This window comes from Mandrillus leucophaeus, unplaced genomic scaffold (genome assembly GCF_000951045.1).
Source record: "Mandrillus leucophaeus isolate KB7577 unplaced genomic scaffold, Mleu.le_1.0 Scaffold273, whole genome shotgun sequence".
NCBI lineage: Eukaryota > Metazoa > Chordata > Mammalia > Primates > Cercopithecidae > Mandrillus > Mandrillus leucophaeus.
In genome coordinates this window covers 626,253-642,892 of record NW_012102843.1, presented here as the reverse complement: position 1 = coordinate 642,892, position 16,640 = coordinate 626,253, and the positions used below count along the sequence as shown (strand labels likewise).

At 36.3% G+C, this 16,640-nt stretch overlaps 1 protein-coding gene across 1 annotated transcript in view; it reads left to right on the top strand.

The window, feature by feature from the left end:
- The window catches only part of DDX10 (DEAD (Asp-Glu-Ala-Asp) box polypeptide 10), a 275,033-nt gene that overhangs the window by 66,746 nt on the left and 191,647 nt on the right, over positions 1-16,640 (top strand). The window contains exon 13 of the mRNA XM_011984743.1: positions 2,860-3,325. Within this exon, the coding sequence (XP_011840133.1) occupies positions 2,860-3,325 (466 nt within the window). The remainder of the gene's footprint in view (positions 1-2,859; positions 3,326-16,640) is intronic.

Genomic DNA, 16,640 nt, shown 5'->3' with positions numbered 1-16,640 from the left:
GATTCGCAGTGGAAAAGAACAAATCAGCTTGGCAGAAAATTAGTTCAGCGTTCAGTTCTTATTATCAGGGAGCAATTTGTTATTTGTAAGTATCAGTTCCTTAAAGTGACATTGGCTCTTTCCTATAGTTTGATCTCAAAGGAGATGGAGAGCAACCAATAAGCATTCTTTGAAATCTTTGTGTCTTCTATAGTTCTCTTGTTCTCTGAAACGCTTGCCTGGATTACCATAGACATTTTGTGCTTTGGATGTGAATCTCTTTGCTGATTCTTCTTAAGTTAGGTTATTTTCCTCTATTGCTTACTACCTGAATATTCCTCCTGTCTTGGTGTTTCTTACAGGTACTAACAGTTACTATAGCAAGATGCCCCTTTTTTGGTAACTGAGGTTACTATTGTATGAAACAGAATGGTTGGTTTTGTTTTGGCTTAGTATTTGAGGGCTTTTTTTGGGGGATGAGACAAGATCTTACTCTGTCACCCAGGCCATAGTGCAGTGGTGTGATCATGGCTCACTGTATCCTTGACATCCCAGGCTTGAGTGATCCTCTCATCTCAGCCTCCTGAGTAGCTGGGATTACAGGTGTATACTACCATGTCTGGGTAGTCTTTTTGTATTTTTCGTAAAGACAGGGTTTCGCCATGTTGCCCAGGCTGGTTTCAAACTCCTGGGCTCAAGTGATCCCCCCGCCTTAGCCTTCCAAAGTGCTGGCATTACAGGTATGAGCCACTGCACCTGGCCAGGTTTTTTGTTTTGTTTTGTTTTGTTTTGTTTTAACCTTTTGACCTATAAAGGAGGAATGTTTATTCTTCAGTGGGCTCCTACCTGTGGGAGTGGTAAAAACATTGACATAATCTTACGGAAGCACCTTTGAGATAATCATACTTTGAATATCAGCATGAAATTTCACAGACTATGGTGAAATATGTGATTACAAGGCAAGGTCTGTATGTTTGACTTGCTCTTAGGAATTTGAGCGCCTTAACCTTTAAACTGAGTCTAACTACAACATATATCTGAGTGAGCTGCTGTTTTCTATTCTTTGTTAGACTGTATGTTTACCATAACAGGTAATATGTCAGTTATTACATTTTTGAACCTTTTAAATTGCTTTATAGCAGTGTAGGGCTGCCAGCTTTCCATTTAAGTGATAGATGGAAAACCACGTGCCATGGATAACATGTTGTTGTTTGCTCATGTTTATATACCAGTTCCTAGTTTTATTATTTCTGAATATGATCTGTAGGCTTAGGTTATTAGCTGACTTTTGGCTCCCTGTGAATTTTTGTCCTGGTTTTCTGACTTGACCTACCTGGGATATTAGCAGATAGGAAAGGCACAGGTCTTTAATAGTGTAGGCCATATTTAGGGGACCGTTTGTTGGAATAGATTCCAGTAAATTTTATCTATTGGTAGTTGATGACTTTTGCTTTTTGTGGTGCTTAGAGAAGGCAGAAAATTAACTTTGAGAACAGATTTTAGTATAGTTGAATTTGGTATTTTACTTTTTGTAGAGAGTTAGCTGTGTAGTTTCCTTGAGGAGTGTAATTTCCTTTAGAAGCCTTTGATACCTAAAGCAGTGCTATTTACGATATGTTAAAGGTTTTAAAGTTTTACTAAAGAAACATGTTTTGAATACCTAATATGTGCAAATCATTGTACTAGATGTTAAATTGTAGATGTATAAGATGTACTGCTACCTTCAAGAAACTCTGTTTTAGTAGCTGAGAGAGACATAAAAATGTAAGTGCAATACATTGAGAGAAATTATCTGGATGAGTTCATGATCCTAACCCTAACAGTGGTGATGGTGATGACATCAAGTTTTCATTAGTTGCCTATATGCCAGGCACTAGTTTTAAGTGCATTACATCTGTCAACTAATTTATTCTTACAACAACCCTGTGAGGTAGGTACTCTTAGCACCCTGTTTTGCAAATGGGAAAGCTCCGGTATAGAAAGATTAAATCATATTCCTGAGATCTCACAGCTAGTAAGTGGAAGCCATATTTTGAACCTCAGCAGTCTTATTTTTGAATCCATGCTTCTCAACACTACATCTCTCAGTTTCTTTGAACCATGTCAGATAGGAAAAGAGCAGTGGATTCATGTTATGATGTTACTGTTTATTCAGAGCAATCCTTGATAAAATCTAAGATTTTATTTTTCATCGATCAGTGAGAACTTAATGAAAGCTATTAGCTTTGATCCAAGCTGGGAAAGACATGATATTAAATTGAATATTGATCATTGATGGAGAAAACAAGATTTTTTAATTTCTTTTTTTGGTGTTTGGTTTATAAAATCCATTTTTATAGCAATGATTGTGCCATATTCTGTTTCAGGAAGGGAGATGGGGACCACACTCTAGTTCTTTCTCTGTAGAGAATTGTGTTTTGTCCTTTCATGGTCGTGTCTTCTCTGGTTTATTTAGTGCTTAACATTTTATGAGGTACTTTCATGTAGTTAGTTAATTGGATCTTTACAGCGAATGTGAGTTAGGCCTGGCAGGTACTGTTATTTCTATGTTATAAGGAAGCTGAAGCTGAGAGAGTTGAATTGGAAATTGGCGGGTCTAGTACTTGAACTGTTATCTTGTTTCTGGTTCAGTGCTCTTTGTCTTATTCCATGTTACCCTCTTAAAGAAAAAACAGTGTCTAAAATGTTTTCTGACAGGTGTTCAGTGTATTTTGCCTTACTTTTTGCATCAACTAACCTGTTAGTATTGAGTTGTATCTCACAGGAACATTTTCTTTAAAAAAGCTCTAGAAATCTCTGCTCTTGAGAAACTCTTCTATGACACCTATAAACATATCATCAGTGTTGAGATGACTGTTTTCACATTTTTCCATATTTAAGGTCTCTTGGTCTTGCTGTGGCACCACGCATAAGATTTCTTCAGAAAATGCAGAAACAACCCACCAAAGAATTGATAATGAGCCAAGCTGATAAAGTAATTGAGCCAAGGGCTCCCTCCCTCACCAATGACGAAGTGGAAGAATTTAGAGCCTACTTCAATGAGAAAATGTCCATCCTTCAGAAAGGTGGAAAAAGACTCGAAGGGACAGAGCACAGACTGGATAATGATACTGATGATGAAGAACAGGACGAAGAGGAAGACGATGAAGAAGAAATAGAAGAGAAGCTGGCAAAAGCAAAAGGATCTCAAGCTCCATCTCTTCCTAACACCAGTGAAGCACAGAAGATCAAGGAAGTTCCTACGCAGTTCCTGGACAGAGATGAGGAGGAAGAAGATGCTGATTTCTTGAAGGTGAAGCGGCACAATGTGTTTGGATTGGACCTTAAAGAGGATAAAACATTACAGGTGAGTTTACTCCCAGTGGAGGGTCTTCTATTACATTGTCTTACTATGTGCTTATTGTTGCCTTTTGGGGACTGAGAGAGAGTGAAAACTAAGAGAAACTGAGGCCGGGTTTCTTTGCAATGAACTCTTCCTCCTTTCCCCCGTATTTAGACACAGAGTAAGTGCCAGTGAATTTTCATATTTTTCATAACTTTGGGAGCTCTAAGAGGTTAACAACTTTAATCTTATTTACTGGTTTTCTGATGCTGTGTTTTAAAAGCTGCCAAAGTCCCGATTATGTCTCAAAGGAAGGCAATGAAGTTTCTTGGTTTATGGCCTGAGGATCCTTCGTTATAATTCTTAAGATACTACTTTCTGAGTAAATTATAAGGAACAGTTGTAATTATTTAAATCTTTCTAAACATAAGTTTTACTCTTAATGCGACATTTGTTTATGGGAACCAAGCCAGTATCTTAAATAGAAATTGAACAGTTCTTTTTTAAAGGCTAGTTATGAATGTTTATGAAAAGTTTTCATGTAAATCCTTTGTTTCTCTTTAGCCGTCTTCTAGGAGGAACAAAAGAAATAATCCATTTAGATAAAGCACTTGTTTTTTAGGATACTTTTGTAGGTGCACAGTAAATGTGTTTCCCCTTCTCTCTTATTCCCCTTTCTACTTTCTATGCTTTTATTCTTGATCATCTTTTTAAAAGGGAATTGAGTAAAAAATGAGCTTGATTCTTACTCTTTATACAATGTTGAATAAAATTTCAAGACTTACAGTAGGAAATACATAATAGATTTTGACTGAAACTTAGAAAAGTGTTTAAGTAACTAAAAATTAAAAACCTAGAAAATGTGCTTATTGAACACTTTATATGTGTTATGTGTTAGTCATTTTCTAAACATTTTCTCATTTAGTGCTTGAAATAACTGCAGAGGTCGTTACTACTATCTCATTATACAGGTGACAGAAAAAAAAACTGTGGCACAGAAACAATATACTGTAGTGAGGCACACAAGTAGTAAATGGCAAAGCTGGAATTCAAACATAGGTATTTTGACTTTAATTCTCATTGCTGTCATCCAATAATCCTGTACTGTCTCATCCTGCTTTAAATTAGATCATTTTAAGTCTGTAGTTAAGTATCAGCAAAGTTAAATACAAGAAGTTAGATTTTTGTTTTAAATAATTTAGCCACTGTATTAACTATTATGTATACCACTTTCTAAGAATCATGAACATAACCAAAGCCTCAAGTTAAGATGAGAAGGAATGATATAATTTTACAATACCATGAGTTCACGTAAGTGGGACATGTGTCTAAGTACTAATAGCTCATCTGGCATTTGAAAAATGTATATAGCAAAACAACTTTTTAAACTTTTAAAAAAGTTTTACTGTATATCACTTATCTAAATTATCCTAACTCTTTAATATTTACAGTTTGAGTTTTGGCAAATGTATGGTGTTGTGTAATTACCACAATTAAGAATAGAACAGCGTCATCACTCCAAAATATTTCTTACTCCCTTTGCAATTACTTTACCCTTCACTCAGCCTCTGGCAACCACTGATCTGATTTCTACCCCTGTAGTGTTGCATTTTTCAGAACGATATATAAATAGGATAATACAGTATTTAGCCTTTTGTGTCTGGCTTTTTTCATTTAGCTTAATGTTACTGCATGTATCAGTAGTTTGTTCCTTTTAATTGCTGAGTATTTCATTGTATGGCTGTACGATAGGTTTTCTTCAGCTTTAAATTGGCATTGGTTGTTTCCAGTTTTTGGTGATTATGACAAAAGTCATTATAAAAATAGATGTTTTTATGTAAATAATTTTCTCATTTCTCGGGGAAACAACTGGGGTTATTTTCCAGGAATAGGGTTACTGGGAACATATGTTAAGTGTATATTTAACTTTGAGAAACTCCCCAGTTGTTTTCCAAATCAGCTCTTCCAATTTATGTTCCTGCCAGCAGTGGATAGGAGTTCGAGTTGCCTCCCATTGTGTCAGCACATGGTATTGTCAGTCTTTTAATTTTAGCCATTCTAGTAGGCATGTAGTGATACCTTACTGCAGTTTTAATTTGCATTTCCCTAATGACTGAATATCTCTACATGTGCTTATTTGCCATTCATATATCTCCTTTGGTGAAATGTCTTCAAGTCTTTTGTCTCTCTTTTGAAATGGTGTTGCCTTAGTACATTCTAAGAGTTGTCTATATATTCTGAATACATATCCTTAATCAGATATATTTTGCTAATACTTTCTCCCAATCTATGGCTTGTTTTTATTTTAAGTGTCTGGCAAAGAGCAGGTATCTTAAATTTTGAAGTCTGATTTATCACATTTTAGGTAATTTATATAGTGTCATATCTGATAAATCTGTGATTGACCCAAAGTCACAGATTTTCTCCTGTGTTTTCGTCTAGAGGTTTTACAGTTTTAGCACTTATATTTAGGGCTAGGATCCACTTCGCCTTAATTTTTGTATATAATGCTAAGTAAGAGTCAAGGTACACTTCTTTTGCGTGTGGGTATCCAATTGATTCAGTACCATTTGTTTGGAAAAAACTATGCTTTTTCTATTGAACTACCTTGACTCTTTGAAAGTCAGTTGACCATATATGTGTGGGTCTCTTTGTGGCCTCCTGTTCTATATGTCTGTCCTTTGACCAATAACACCAATCTTGATTAGTGTAGTTTTATAGTAAGTCTTAGATCTGTGAGTCTGTCAACTGATATATATTTTCTTAAAATTGCTTTGGTTAATTTTGGACCATTGCATTTTCATATAAGTTTTTGGATTAGCTAATTACTTCATATAAAAAGCTTGCCGATGACTTCACTGAGGTTGCATTGAATCTGTAAATCTAACTGGAGAGAACTGACGTTGTAACAATACCTTTTTATTTAGGCCACCTTTAGTGTCTTTTTAGCATTGCTTTATAACTTTAAGCACATGTAATGTGCACATATTTTGTTAGAGTCATCTCTTACTATTTGATATTTTTTAATGCTATTATAAATGGTATTTTTTAAATTTCAATTTCCAATTATATGTTGCCAGTATATAGAAATAGTTTGTTTTTGTAGACTGATCATTCTAAACTGACCTATTAGTTTCTGTGGCTTTTTGGGAGTTTCTTTGGATTTTTTTCTGTAGCTGATTATGAGATTTGTGAATAAAGATGGTTTCATTTCTTCCTTTATCATCTGTGCGCCTTGTATTTCTTATTTCTTTTTCTTTTGCTTGATTATACCGAGTGTAGGATCTGTAGAATAGAAGTGGTAAAAGTAGATATTGCTGTGTTGTTCCTGATCTTACTGAGGGGGAAGCATTCAGTCTTTTACCATTACATCTGATGTTAGCTGTGGGTTTTTTTGTAAATACCTATGAGGTTAAGAAGCTTCCATCTATTCCTAGCTGACTTAGTGTTTTTATGATAAAATGAATTGTGACTTGTGCCAGATGCTTTTTTTGTAAACATTAAGGTGATGACGTGGTGGTTTTTAGCCTTTTGATTATGGTATATTGATTTCCCCTGCTACATGTTGAATCAAATTTAAATTCCTTTGAAAACTCTATTTAAGCAAGATTTCTTTATATTATAGGATTCTATTTGCTAGTATTTTTGTTAAGGATCTTTCTGTTGTGAGGGATACTGGTTTGCAGTTTTCTTTTTTTGTGATGACTGGGAATATGACACATTTTGAAAGCTTTTTGTATATTTTGCCAGCATAGAGGTCATGTTGATCGTTGTCCTACTGGTGTCTGTATTGTTTGAATCTCTTTTTGATTCCAATATGAATATGAATAATTTATATTAATATTAACAATTATTTAGACAGTTATGATTTCTTTCTTAATTTGTGTATATATACTTTATACATATTTTTCCCTGTTATGATATTAGTCTGTTTCCTGTTGATTTGTAAGATGTCCTCAAACGGTAAAGTTACTGCCTCTGGCTTTTAACTTTCCTTTGTGTCCCCTGTCACACACAGTTGTTCATTTGCCTGCCTTCTCTACTTTGTTCCAAATTCCTTGAAATATTGTCTTTTTTTTTACTCAAGTAAAAATACTCAGAATTTTATTGCCATATGAATAAATTCAGGATTGTATTCTCACTTTAAACAGGAGGGTTCTTGAGTTTATTTTCTATTTTAGAAATCAATTAATAGCTGATTTTAAAATATCCATTACATCCATGATCAAAACAGTAACAATTCATTCTGGTTTCTTTTAAATGTTAACTAAGGTACAGTCTCCTTACCTAACGTCAGTGTCTAAGTTTTCTTGTTTGGACCGTTTTATACTTTCAAGTATAGTTTCCACATTAAGTCTTTTTAGTCATTCCTAGAAAGGACACATAGAAAATATATGTGAAGAGATCAACTATTTCGTCCTTCAACTTTAGCGTTCCTATTTGAACAACTACATTTTCATTTTATGCTGTGACAAGGGCGTGGTTAAAGATGAGTGAAATCATGACCCTTATGGGTACATTTTAGTAAATGCAAATTTTATTAAATTGGGGGAAAAAAGTCCTAGAAAAATGAAAAAAAAAACCCCTAAAAGCACACACAGTATACAAGCCCATTTGAAAAATATTTTTAAATTCAGGAGACATGAAATTACTTTGGCAAATTGCTGTAAAAATTTCAAATGCTCATTCTAAGAAAACAACAAGCCCTTTTCCTAACTTAGGTTCCTTTCCTCTCAATCCTGCTCAGACTTAGTATTTCTCACATCCAGGGCACCAGAGATGATGTTCTTCCAAGGTTGAGTGCTCTGTTCTCGAGGGGCAGGGCGGGGGACTCTGCAAGAGTGGTTTCAAGAAAAATTTCCTATAAAATACCCTTTTACCCAGATTATAAAATGCTTACTTTTGGTGAAAAATCTCTAGTAAAACACAGTGAATTACAAATAAAAATAACCTGTAATTTCACCACCTAGAGATAACAACTGTCTTTGCTTTTTTAAGTGTACATATTCACATTTGTTCATTTTTTGTTTTTGTTTTTTTAAGAAATAGGGTCTCACTCTGTCACACAGGCTGGAAGGCAGTGGCATGATCGTGGTTCACTGGAGCCCCAAACTCCTGGGCCCAAGCAATCCTTCTGCCCTAGCCTTGTGAGGAGCTGGGACTACAGGTGTATGTTACCATACCTGGCTAATTTTTAAAATTTTTTTATAGAGATGGGATCTTGCTGTGTTGCCCAAGATGGTCTCAAACTCTTGGCCTCAAGTGATCCTCTCACCTTGGCCTCCCAAAGTGTGAGATTACAGGCAGTAAGCCACTGTGCCCTGCTCATATATCCATTTTTAAATAAAAGATGCTTCTAGGTATATATATTTCCCCATGTCGTTAAAGTGTCTTCACAAATATTTTTAATGGTTGTCTAATATGCCATTAACCTTTATTTAACCATTCCCCTGCTGTTGGATACTTAGGTTAATATCCTTTCTTTGAATCTCTGTTTAAAGAGTTCTACTAATTGACAGGTTTCTTCTCTCCTTCACTTTCACTACTGTCACCAGCATAACATGGAACTGATTCTACAGTTCAAAAATACAAGATAGGAGTCTTCTCCTTATCTCATGTAAACACTTACTTTACATTAATTGTTTCAAAAATTTTACCCCCAAATGATTACCGAGCTTACACATATTAGGGCACAAGATGACCTAGGTCTCTTTGGGTTACCAACAAGGTTCTAAGAGGGCCCCAGTGACACTACATAATACCTCCTGATGCCGCTGTCAATGAAGGAGGGTCACAGATTCCTCCAGACCATAATCAGATCTGCTCATCTCCATCCAGAGAGGTTTTGCCACATCACAGCTTGCTCCTGGCCTGATAAACTGTCAGTCCCTGAGGAATGATTGAATAACCCACATTTCAGTAACTACCATAAAATATGATTCTGCATCCACCTAGTACCATTGTCTCACAAGTGCCCTTGATGGAGGGAGCAGTTATCAGTCTCTGCTTGTGACAGTGCAGCTCGACAGAGCAAATAACCTTTTCTCAGAGTGAAAAAGATGAAACAAGGAAGAACAAAAGAAATTGTTGCGGGCCTTTTTTTTCCCTCCATTAAACAGGTAATACCTGACTGGATTTTCCACTTTGTAATTAAGAATAACTCACTTGTTAATACTGTACATCAGGCCACGCATGGTGGCTCACACCTGTAATCTCCCCGAGGTAGGAGGACCGCTTGAGCCCAGGAGTCCAGGGCTACAGCAAGTCACGATTGAGTCACAACACTCCAGCCTGAGCAACAGAGAGAGACCCTGTTTCTAAAACAACACAAGGCACATCATTAATGTACACCAGAGAGAAGATTTGGTCTGCACATTCTTTAATGATATCTCTTGTGACCATTAAAATACCTTCCCAACTACTAGTAAGCTGATGAATTATTCTGAACATCTGGAAACATTCTTCTAAAGTCAGTTTCTTTCCCCTGTCAATCACAGTTTCCTCTGATAGTGGATTGTAAGATCTGGATTCTGGATCCATTACTTCTAATACCATGAAGAACTTCTTCATGGAGAAGTAGAACTTCTTACCATGAAGAACTTCTTCATGGTATTAGAACTAATGGATCAATTCAAGTGGGCATGAAGTTCCACTTTGGCAATTCAGAGTAAAAGCTTGTCTTCCATGGCTGATGCTCTTCTGCCTCCATTATAATTTTACCAGGAAAACAATAGTCATTCTCCACTCTTATTCTTGGTATGAACAGTAGGATGTATTTCAGTCAGTAAATTCTATGGTCCTGAATTTCCTTCAGTTTGCTTTACTTCTAAACATTTTGATAAGATTAGCTGTATGTGTAGCTCTGGGTTCAGCTTCACATCTTAGAGATTTCTCAACGAGGACGACCTAGACAGATTTTCCCTTATAACTGAGAGGCTTGTAGAAAAGTGACAACTCGTGCTCCCCCAACACATGCCTCAGTGGTAGGGAGTTGTCTTCCTGGGAAAACATAATCCAGGTCAGTCAAACAAAAGGAAAATACTGTCTTACTGATCAGTGTGTGTCCAGGGCCTGGTACAATGACTAGTGCAAATTTCACAAATACTTTGTGAATGAGGGAGTGAATTTACTGAATTTCTTATTCCTTCACTTTGGTTTTGTTTGCTGTGACTTATATAGAACTCATAGGTAGGGTTTATTTTTGGAAAACCTGTATTTTGTGAAGTTCACCTCATTGACTTACAATGGTTCAAAAGGTATTGTTGAACTTTCTATAAATGTGAGCATAAAAAACTTGACTCTAAATGATATACTTATGTAGGCTGAGCTTTATAATATAATTTAGATAGTAAGTGGTAGTATCTAATTATAGTGTTGTAAAATTCTGTTTACTAAGACTACATTTGCATTATACTGTAAGAAGTTCTATCTTTAAAGTACACATGTACTTGCATTTTTTTTTTTACTGTAATAAATTTAAAGTATTATATCATGTCTGTTGAATATGAGGAACATTTTGGGGCAGTTGATAGGATTTTTGATGCTAAACAAGGAATGTTTTGCTGTTTCTTCCTGTGCATTCCCTAGTACTGTGCACAAACAGTAGAGTTGAAGTTCGTGGTTCTCCAGTTGAAATAGAAAGGCTAATTGCCTTTTCTTTCTTTCTTTGAGATGGAGTCTCGCTGTGTCACCCAGGCTGGAGTGCAGTGGTCCATCTTGGCTCACTGCAAACTCCGCCTCCCAGGCTCAAGTGATTCTCCTGCCTCAGCCTCTGGAGTAGCTGAGATTACAGGTGGCTAATTTTTGTATTTTTAGTGGAGACAGGGTTTCACCATGTTGGCTAGACTGGCCTCAAACTCCTGACCTCAGGTAATCCACCTGTCTCAGCTTCTCAAAATGCTAGGATTACAGGCGTGAGCCACCGCACCCAGCCCTTTTTTGAACTACCTCTCCTAGTCTTAACTTCACCTGCTACTTTTGAATTTTGAAAATTAATACTTATTTTCACTCATATTAATATCTTTTGATTCTTCTCCATGTTTTTAAGCAATTGGTTTTAAATGTGACTCTGCATCCATGATCTCAATTGGATTTCCTTTTTTTTTTTTTGAGACAGAGTCTCTCTCTGTCACCCAGACTGGAGAGTGCAATGGTGTCATCATGGCTTGCTGCAGCCTCGACCTTATGGGCTCAAGTAATCCTGAATTCCTGGACTCAAACCATCCTCCTGCCCCAGCCTCTCAGAGTTCTGGGATTATAGGTATAAGTCACTGCACCCAGCCTGGCTTTCCATTTTATCCTTTACTTTTGCATTTTATGTTTTAGTGTTATATGTGTCCATCAGTCACTGGAGGCTACTTTTTTCCTTTATTACCTGTTTTTAAGGATATAGCAGATACAGAAAAATCAAACTATACATAAAATGGGAATAATACTATCATTTGCACATATAACTGACTATATTCCCTGTGGGAAGACTAAGCACTTTTCCAGACACTGCTGACTTTGTTGAAATTTTTGTTGCTCATGTTTTAGAATTGTCTTTATAGACACCATACCAGACACAGGAGTGAACTGGCTTTGTTACTTATAACTTATTCTCTTTATCTTGATTGTCTTTTTCTTCCTTTCTTATCTTTCTGGAAAAAGGAGATTTGTACAAGAACCACATTGAAACTTGGAGCCAGTAGGAACCCATTGAATTGTAGATTGTATGGAATATGTCTAATAATCATATCATTATAATTAAAACCATAATTATTTTTTGGCATTTTACCGTATACTGAACACTTTCTGCATAAGTTCTCATTTTTCCTCATGACAAGAAAGGTAGCTATTATTTAAAATTTCGGAGGAGGAAAGGAAGGCTTTTAAGTGACTTGTCCAAGGTCGCAGTGGTGAAGTTAGCAGTGAAACCTATTTGTGATGCCAAGTCACATTTTCTTTCTCTCCTATCATGCCTACCATTATTTGTGTGTAGTTTGCCTTCTGTAATTGGGTAATGTCAGTGTAATTGACAGTATTGTAAATAATTTTGGGCTACTCATTGTGTGCACACACTTGGAGTATAAAATGAATGTTTGCCTTTAGACTTTGGCGTGAATGGAGACGAGAGGTATTGAGTGCCAGGTGCAAGCAAGGCCTTCTGGAATGCTGCCTTGTCACAATCCTTTTCTGTTTGATGAGATCAATGCAGTGAAGGACAACAAGATTTTCTTAGCAGCGGAGAGGGTGCCACGAGTGATGAAGCAATAAGACATGTGCAGGAGAGAGTGCAGGTGGAGTGATCAGGCACAAAGGCGGTAAGAGACGGCTGACTGACCTCCCGCCATAGGGAAGAGCCTTGCTTTGGCTGATTGTCTTGTTGTGTGTTAGAAAGTTGACCTCCAGGGAGACAGTGTTAGAGAAGAGCATGAACATATAACTAAAATGATTAAATTAAAATTTATTTTTGGAACATTTATTTCCTTAAATGTGAACATGAAATCTCTAAGCATATGCTTTCTTTTCTTTTTCAATTTAAACCTTTTTAGAAATGAGACTGGGTAGATTCCATTTTAGCTCAACAAATGTCCTTTTAAAGCTTTCTTAACAGTAAACATAGGTCAGTTTTAATTAAGATTTGAATGATACCCATAGATTATACTTTGTGCCTTAGAGTTGATTCCAGATCCTGTTTACATTGATTTAGTCCTACTTTTTTTTTAAGTAGCTTTTTCTTTTTTTAGTACTGTAAGAACTCACTGTTGGTGTTAAAACACAGATTAGCTAACTTTGAAGCTTATAAGTATACTCTTAGAAAAAGATTCCAAGTTCCAAATCAAGCTTCTGCTATGTGGGAGCTAGGATTTTTCTGCCTCTTGTCTCTTCACTTTTTCTCTTTTTCCCATTTTTCTTTTTTTCTCCTTTTAGCAGCAATTACCTAATAGATGCCAGGGACTGTGTTAGGTACTTAGTGACTTTTAGGAGCTTAGACTATGTATTTGTAAAATAAGTGCTGGAAAAAGATTAACGTCTATCAATTTTTTTATAACTTACCATGCACTTTGACTATCATATCTCATTTATTTAAATTTTTACCACAGCTTTGTGTGTAGTGTTGTCATTTTACAAGTTCAGACACAGGCTTTGACAGGTTCACTTACTTCCTTGCCTAATGTTCCATAGTTAGTGAAGTGCTAGAACTGGAGTCTGTACTTAGGCCCCTCTGACTTGCCTGAGTATAATTGTGCTTGCTTTGATTCCTGTCATTTCTACATTTAGTGGTGGCTTTTAGTGTTCCATTTTCACTTCCTACTTGCACTGCCATTCTGCCCCCAGATTCTTATTACCTCATTCTTGGCTGGGGGGGTATAAGCTTCATAATTCGTTCTCAGTGTTCTTCTGAGTCATCTTCCTGTGAACCTTGGTCAAATTAGTATTTTTTTCAAGTGGTTTACCTTCCGTGCTACCCTTTAGTTCACGCTTGCAGTTGGGTTTTGTAAGCTAGCCCCTATCCTATTGTCCTGTGAGACCATTCTTCCCAGTTTCCACTTAAACAGTGAAGGATTCCTTCCTGGATTATTTTCTTCCCACTCCAGCATTTCACATCTTTCAAGATTCAGTGCTTATCTTGTCGCTTCTTTGAAACCATCCTTTACTTCTTCAACACGCTGACCTCTGGATTCCAATTGTCTATTTTGCTAGTATTTTTTTTTTTTTTTCGTGGCATTTCATAATGTAGCCACGTGACTCTTAATTTCTCTCTCTTCCATACCTGGTGATTTGTGTTCAGGGGCCTTATATAATGTTCAGTTGACTTAAACAGAAGGAAGAACTCTAAAGTCAAGACTACTGTACCCCGAGTTTTTGCTACCTTGAAGTGAAACAATGGTAGGATGATCTCAAATGTTGCCAGCTGAGATAGTTTGGTATACATGCTCATTTGTCTTATAGGTGTCTTTCTGTTTTTTTTGCATTCTGTGCTTAATTCTTTTTTTTGTATTCTAAGCTTTGTTCCAATTCAAAAGGAGTAGTTATTGTGTAACATGAAGCTTAGATGCATATATTGAGTTGCTTTATATATTTTTTTTCCTATTTGAGTTTGGTATGCAGATGACTTCCTGAGGATGTAAATTTTCAGTGGAAAGCTTAAAGCTGGTTTTGGCTTGATGTTTATTCTGTAACATGCTGGATCATTATGTCAAATATTGACTTGTTTTCCTTTATCTCCTCCTTTTATACAATACTCAATATTCGTAGCATCTGCTGACCCTGAATTTTTGAATCTACTTTTGTGGTTGAAGTTTCAACAGCTACTTTTACAGGACGTATTTATCTTTATTTTAAGGTAGTCATACAGGTAATGAAAGAAATGTGAAATAGGACACAGGTTGTTCTTGAAGGTCATGTGAATTGCCCTTGAACTTGATTGTTAAATGATTAGAAATAAGGAGTTTTCAAATTCATAAACAATTGCTTGTTTATATGGCTCTCATAAATATAACTGTACAACACTGCTAATATGGCAGATTAGTTTCCAGAAATGCTGTTCATAAGACCACTTTTTAAGTCTCTAAGCAGTCAGTGTGTGTATCTGTACCTGAACTTATTAACGGGAGGACTATCTTTGTGATGGCACTGGATTCAACTTTCACGTTTCTTTTCAACATTTTTAAATTGTCAAAGCAAATTTTTGTTTTGACTTTGTTCTTCTCGATGCACATTTTGAAACACAGCTTCAAGTCCAAGGCAACATCTGAGGCTAGTGCCATCTGTTGGTAACAGGTAGAATTAAATCACTTTTGCTTTGATGCGAAGCTTTGTTCTTTACTATAAAAGTGTACATTTTAGGTGAAATGCTGGCTTATTAAGTGAAGGCTTCATGAAGTTTTTAGAAAAATTTATTCAGCAAATATTTGAACACCTGCTGTGTGCTAGGCATTGAGAGCTGTTGGCAAGACAAACAGTATTCCCTGTGCATTAACAGGTGGGATGGGCAAAAAATGAATATGTGTGCTATGGTAGGGGCAAGATGAAGAGATGAGGGAAGGCGGGTGGCACGCTGCAATTTCAAATAGAATGCTCAGAGGTAGTCACCATGGAGGGTGTATAAGGCACTCTTCCATCATTGCTGGATCATGACCTGTAGAGGTTTTAAGCATTGAAAAGATTATTGTTCCTCCTCCCCCGTAGGTAATTTGAAATGAAAACAGTATGAAACTTGAAAACAGTAAGAAAGTCCTGAAGTTCTTTTCTCCATGATGGCTACTTCACTGCTTTTGTTGAAATAAATTATTTCAAGAACATTAAAAAAAAGATATTCCAGCTTTACTGGTTCTCTGAGCATATGTGTAAGCTGCCACTTGGTTAACTGAACACTGAGAGCTAGGCACTCTAGGGGGAATGTGAAGATAATTCACACCTTTTTTGAACCTGGTGCTAGCACGTTAATTGGAACAGGGATGTCTATATATTAAGAAATGCCTATTGTTTAGTGAAAGTGAAGTATAAATATAAACTTATTTATAAAATAAGTATAAGATTAGCATACAGATTTCATGATCTAAATCTTAAGTCTTTAGGGCAGTGTTTCTCAAGCCATCTTTGCTGAAGGGTTGATGTTTTAATTTTGAAGCAATCACAGATCTATGACTTTGTAAAATATATTAAAGTTAAATTATGAGAATAATGAAAAATGAACCTCTTTGCTTCCCTTGTTGTTGTTGCTGCTGCTGCTGCTGCTGCTGCTGCTGCTGCCGTCCTCCTCCTCCTCCTCCTTCTTCTTCTTCCTCTTCTTCCTCTTCTTCTTATTCTTCTTCTTCTTTTCCCCTTTTTGCTTCTTCCTTTGTCTCCCTCTAGGTTAGATTGTTTTATTTTTATGTTTTAATAATAAAACCTCATTCTGTATTCTTTTGTTTGTTTCTTCTGTTTGTATTGCCCTAAAATTATACAGTGTTGTGGGGTGTTTGTGCATGTGTGAGGTGTGTATTTCCCTCTTATCCTCTGCCTTCTGCCATGTGAGGATGCAGCAAGAAGGCTCCTACCAGATGCCAAATGCTGGTGCCCTGGTCTTGGACTTCCCGGCCTCCAGAACTTTGAGAAATCTCTCTTTTTTTATAAATTACACTGTTCCAGGTATTTTGTTGTAGCAGCACAAAGCAGACTAAGGCAGGTTCTCTAGTTGAATTGTCCACCCTCTACCCCTAAAGGGAAGGAAGATTAAGAAGAAGAATTAATATATAGGCATCTGTAGACACATTGTCTATATAATGAAGTGTGTAGTAAGACATAATGAAGTGTGTAACGAAGTACGAAGTAAGTAATCTCTTTGAATCAGGTAGCATTTCTTGCTTTTTTT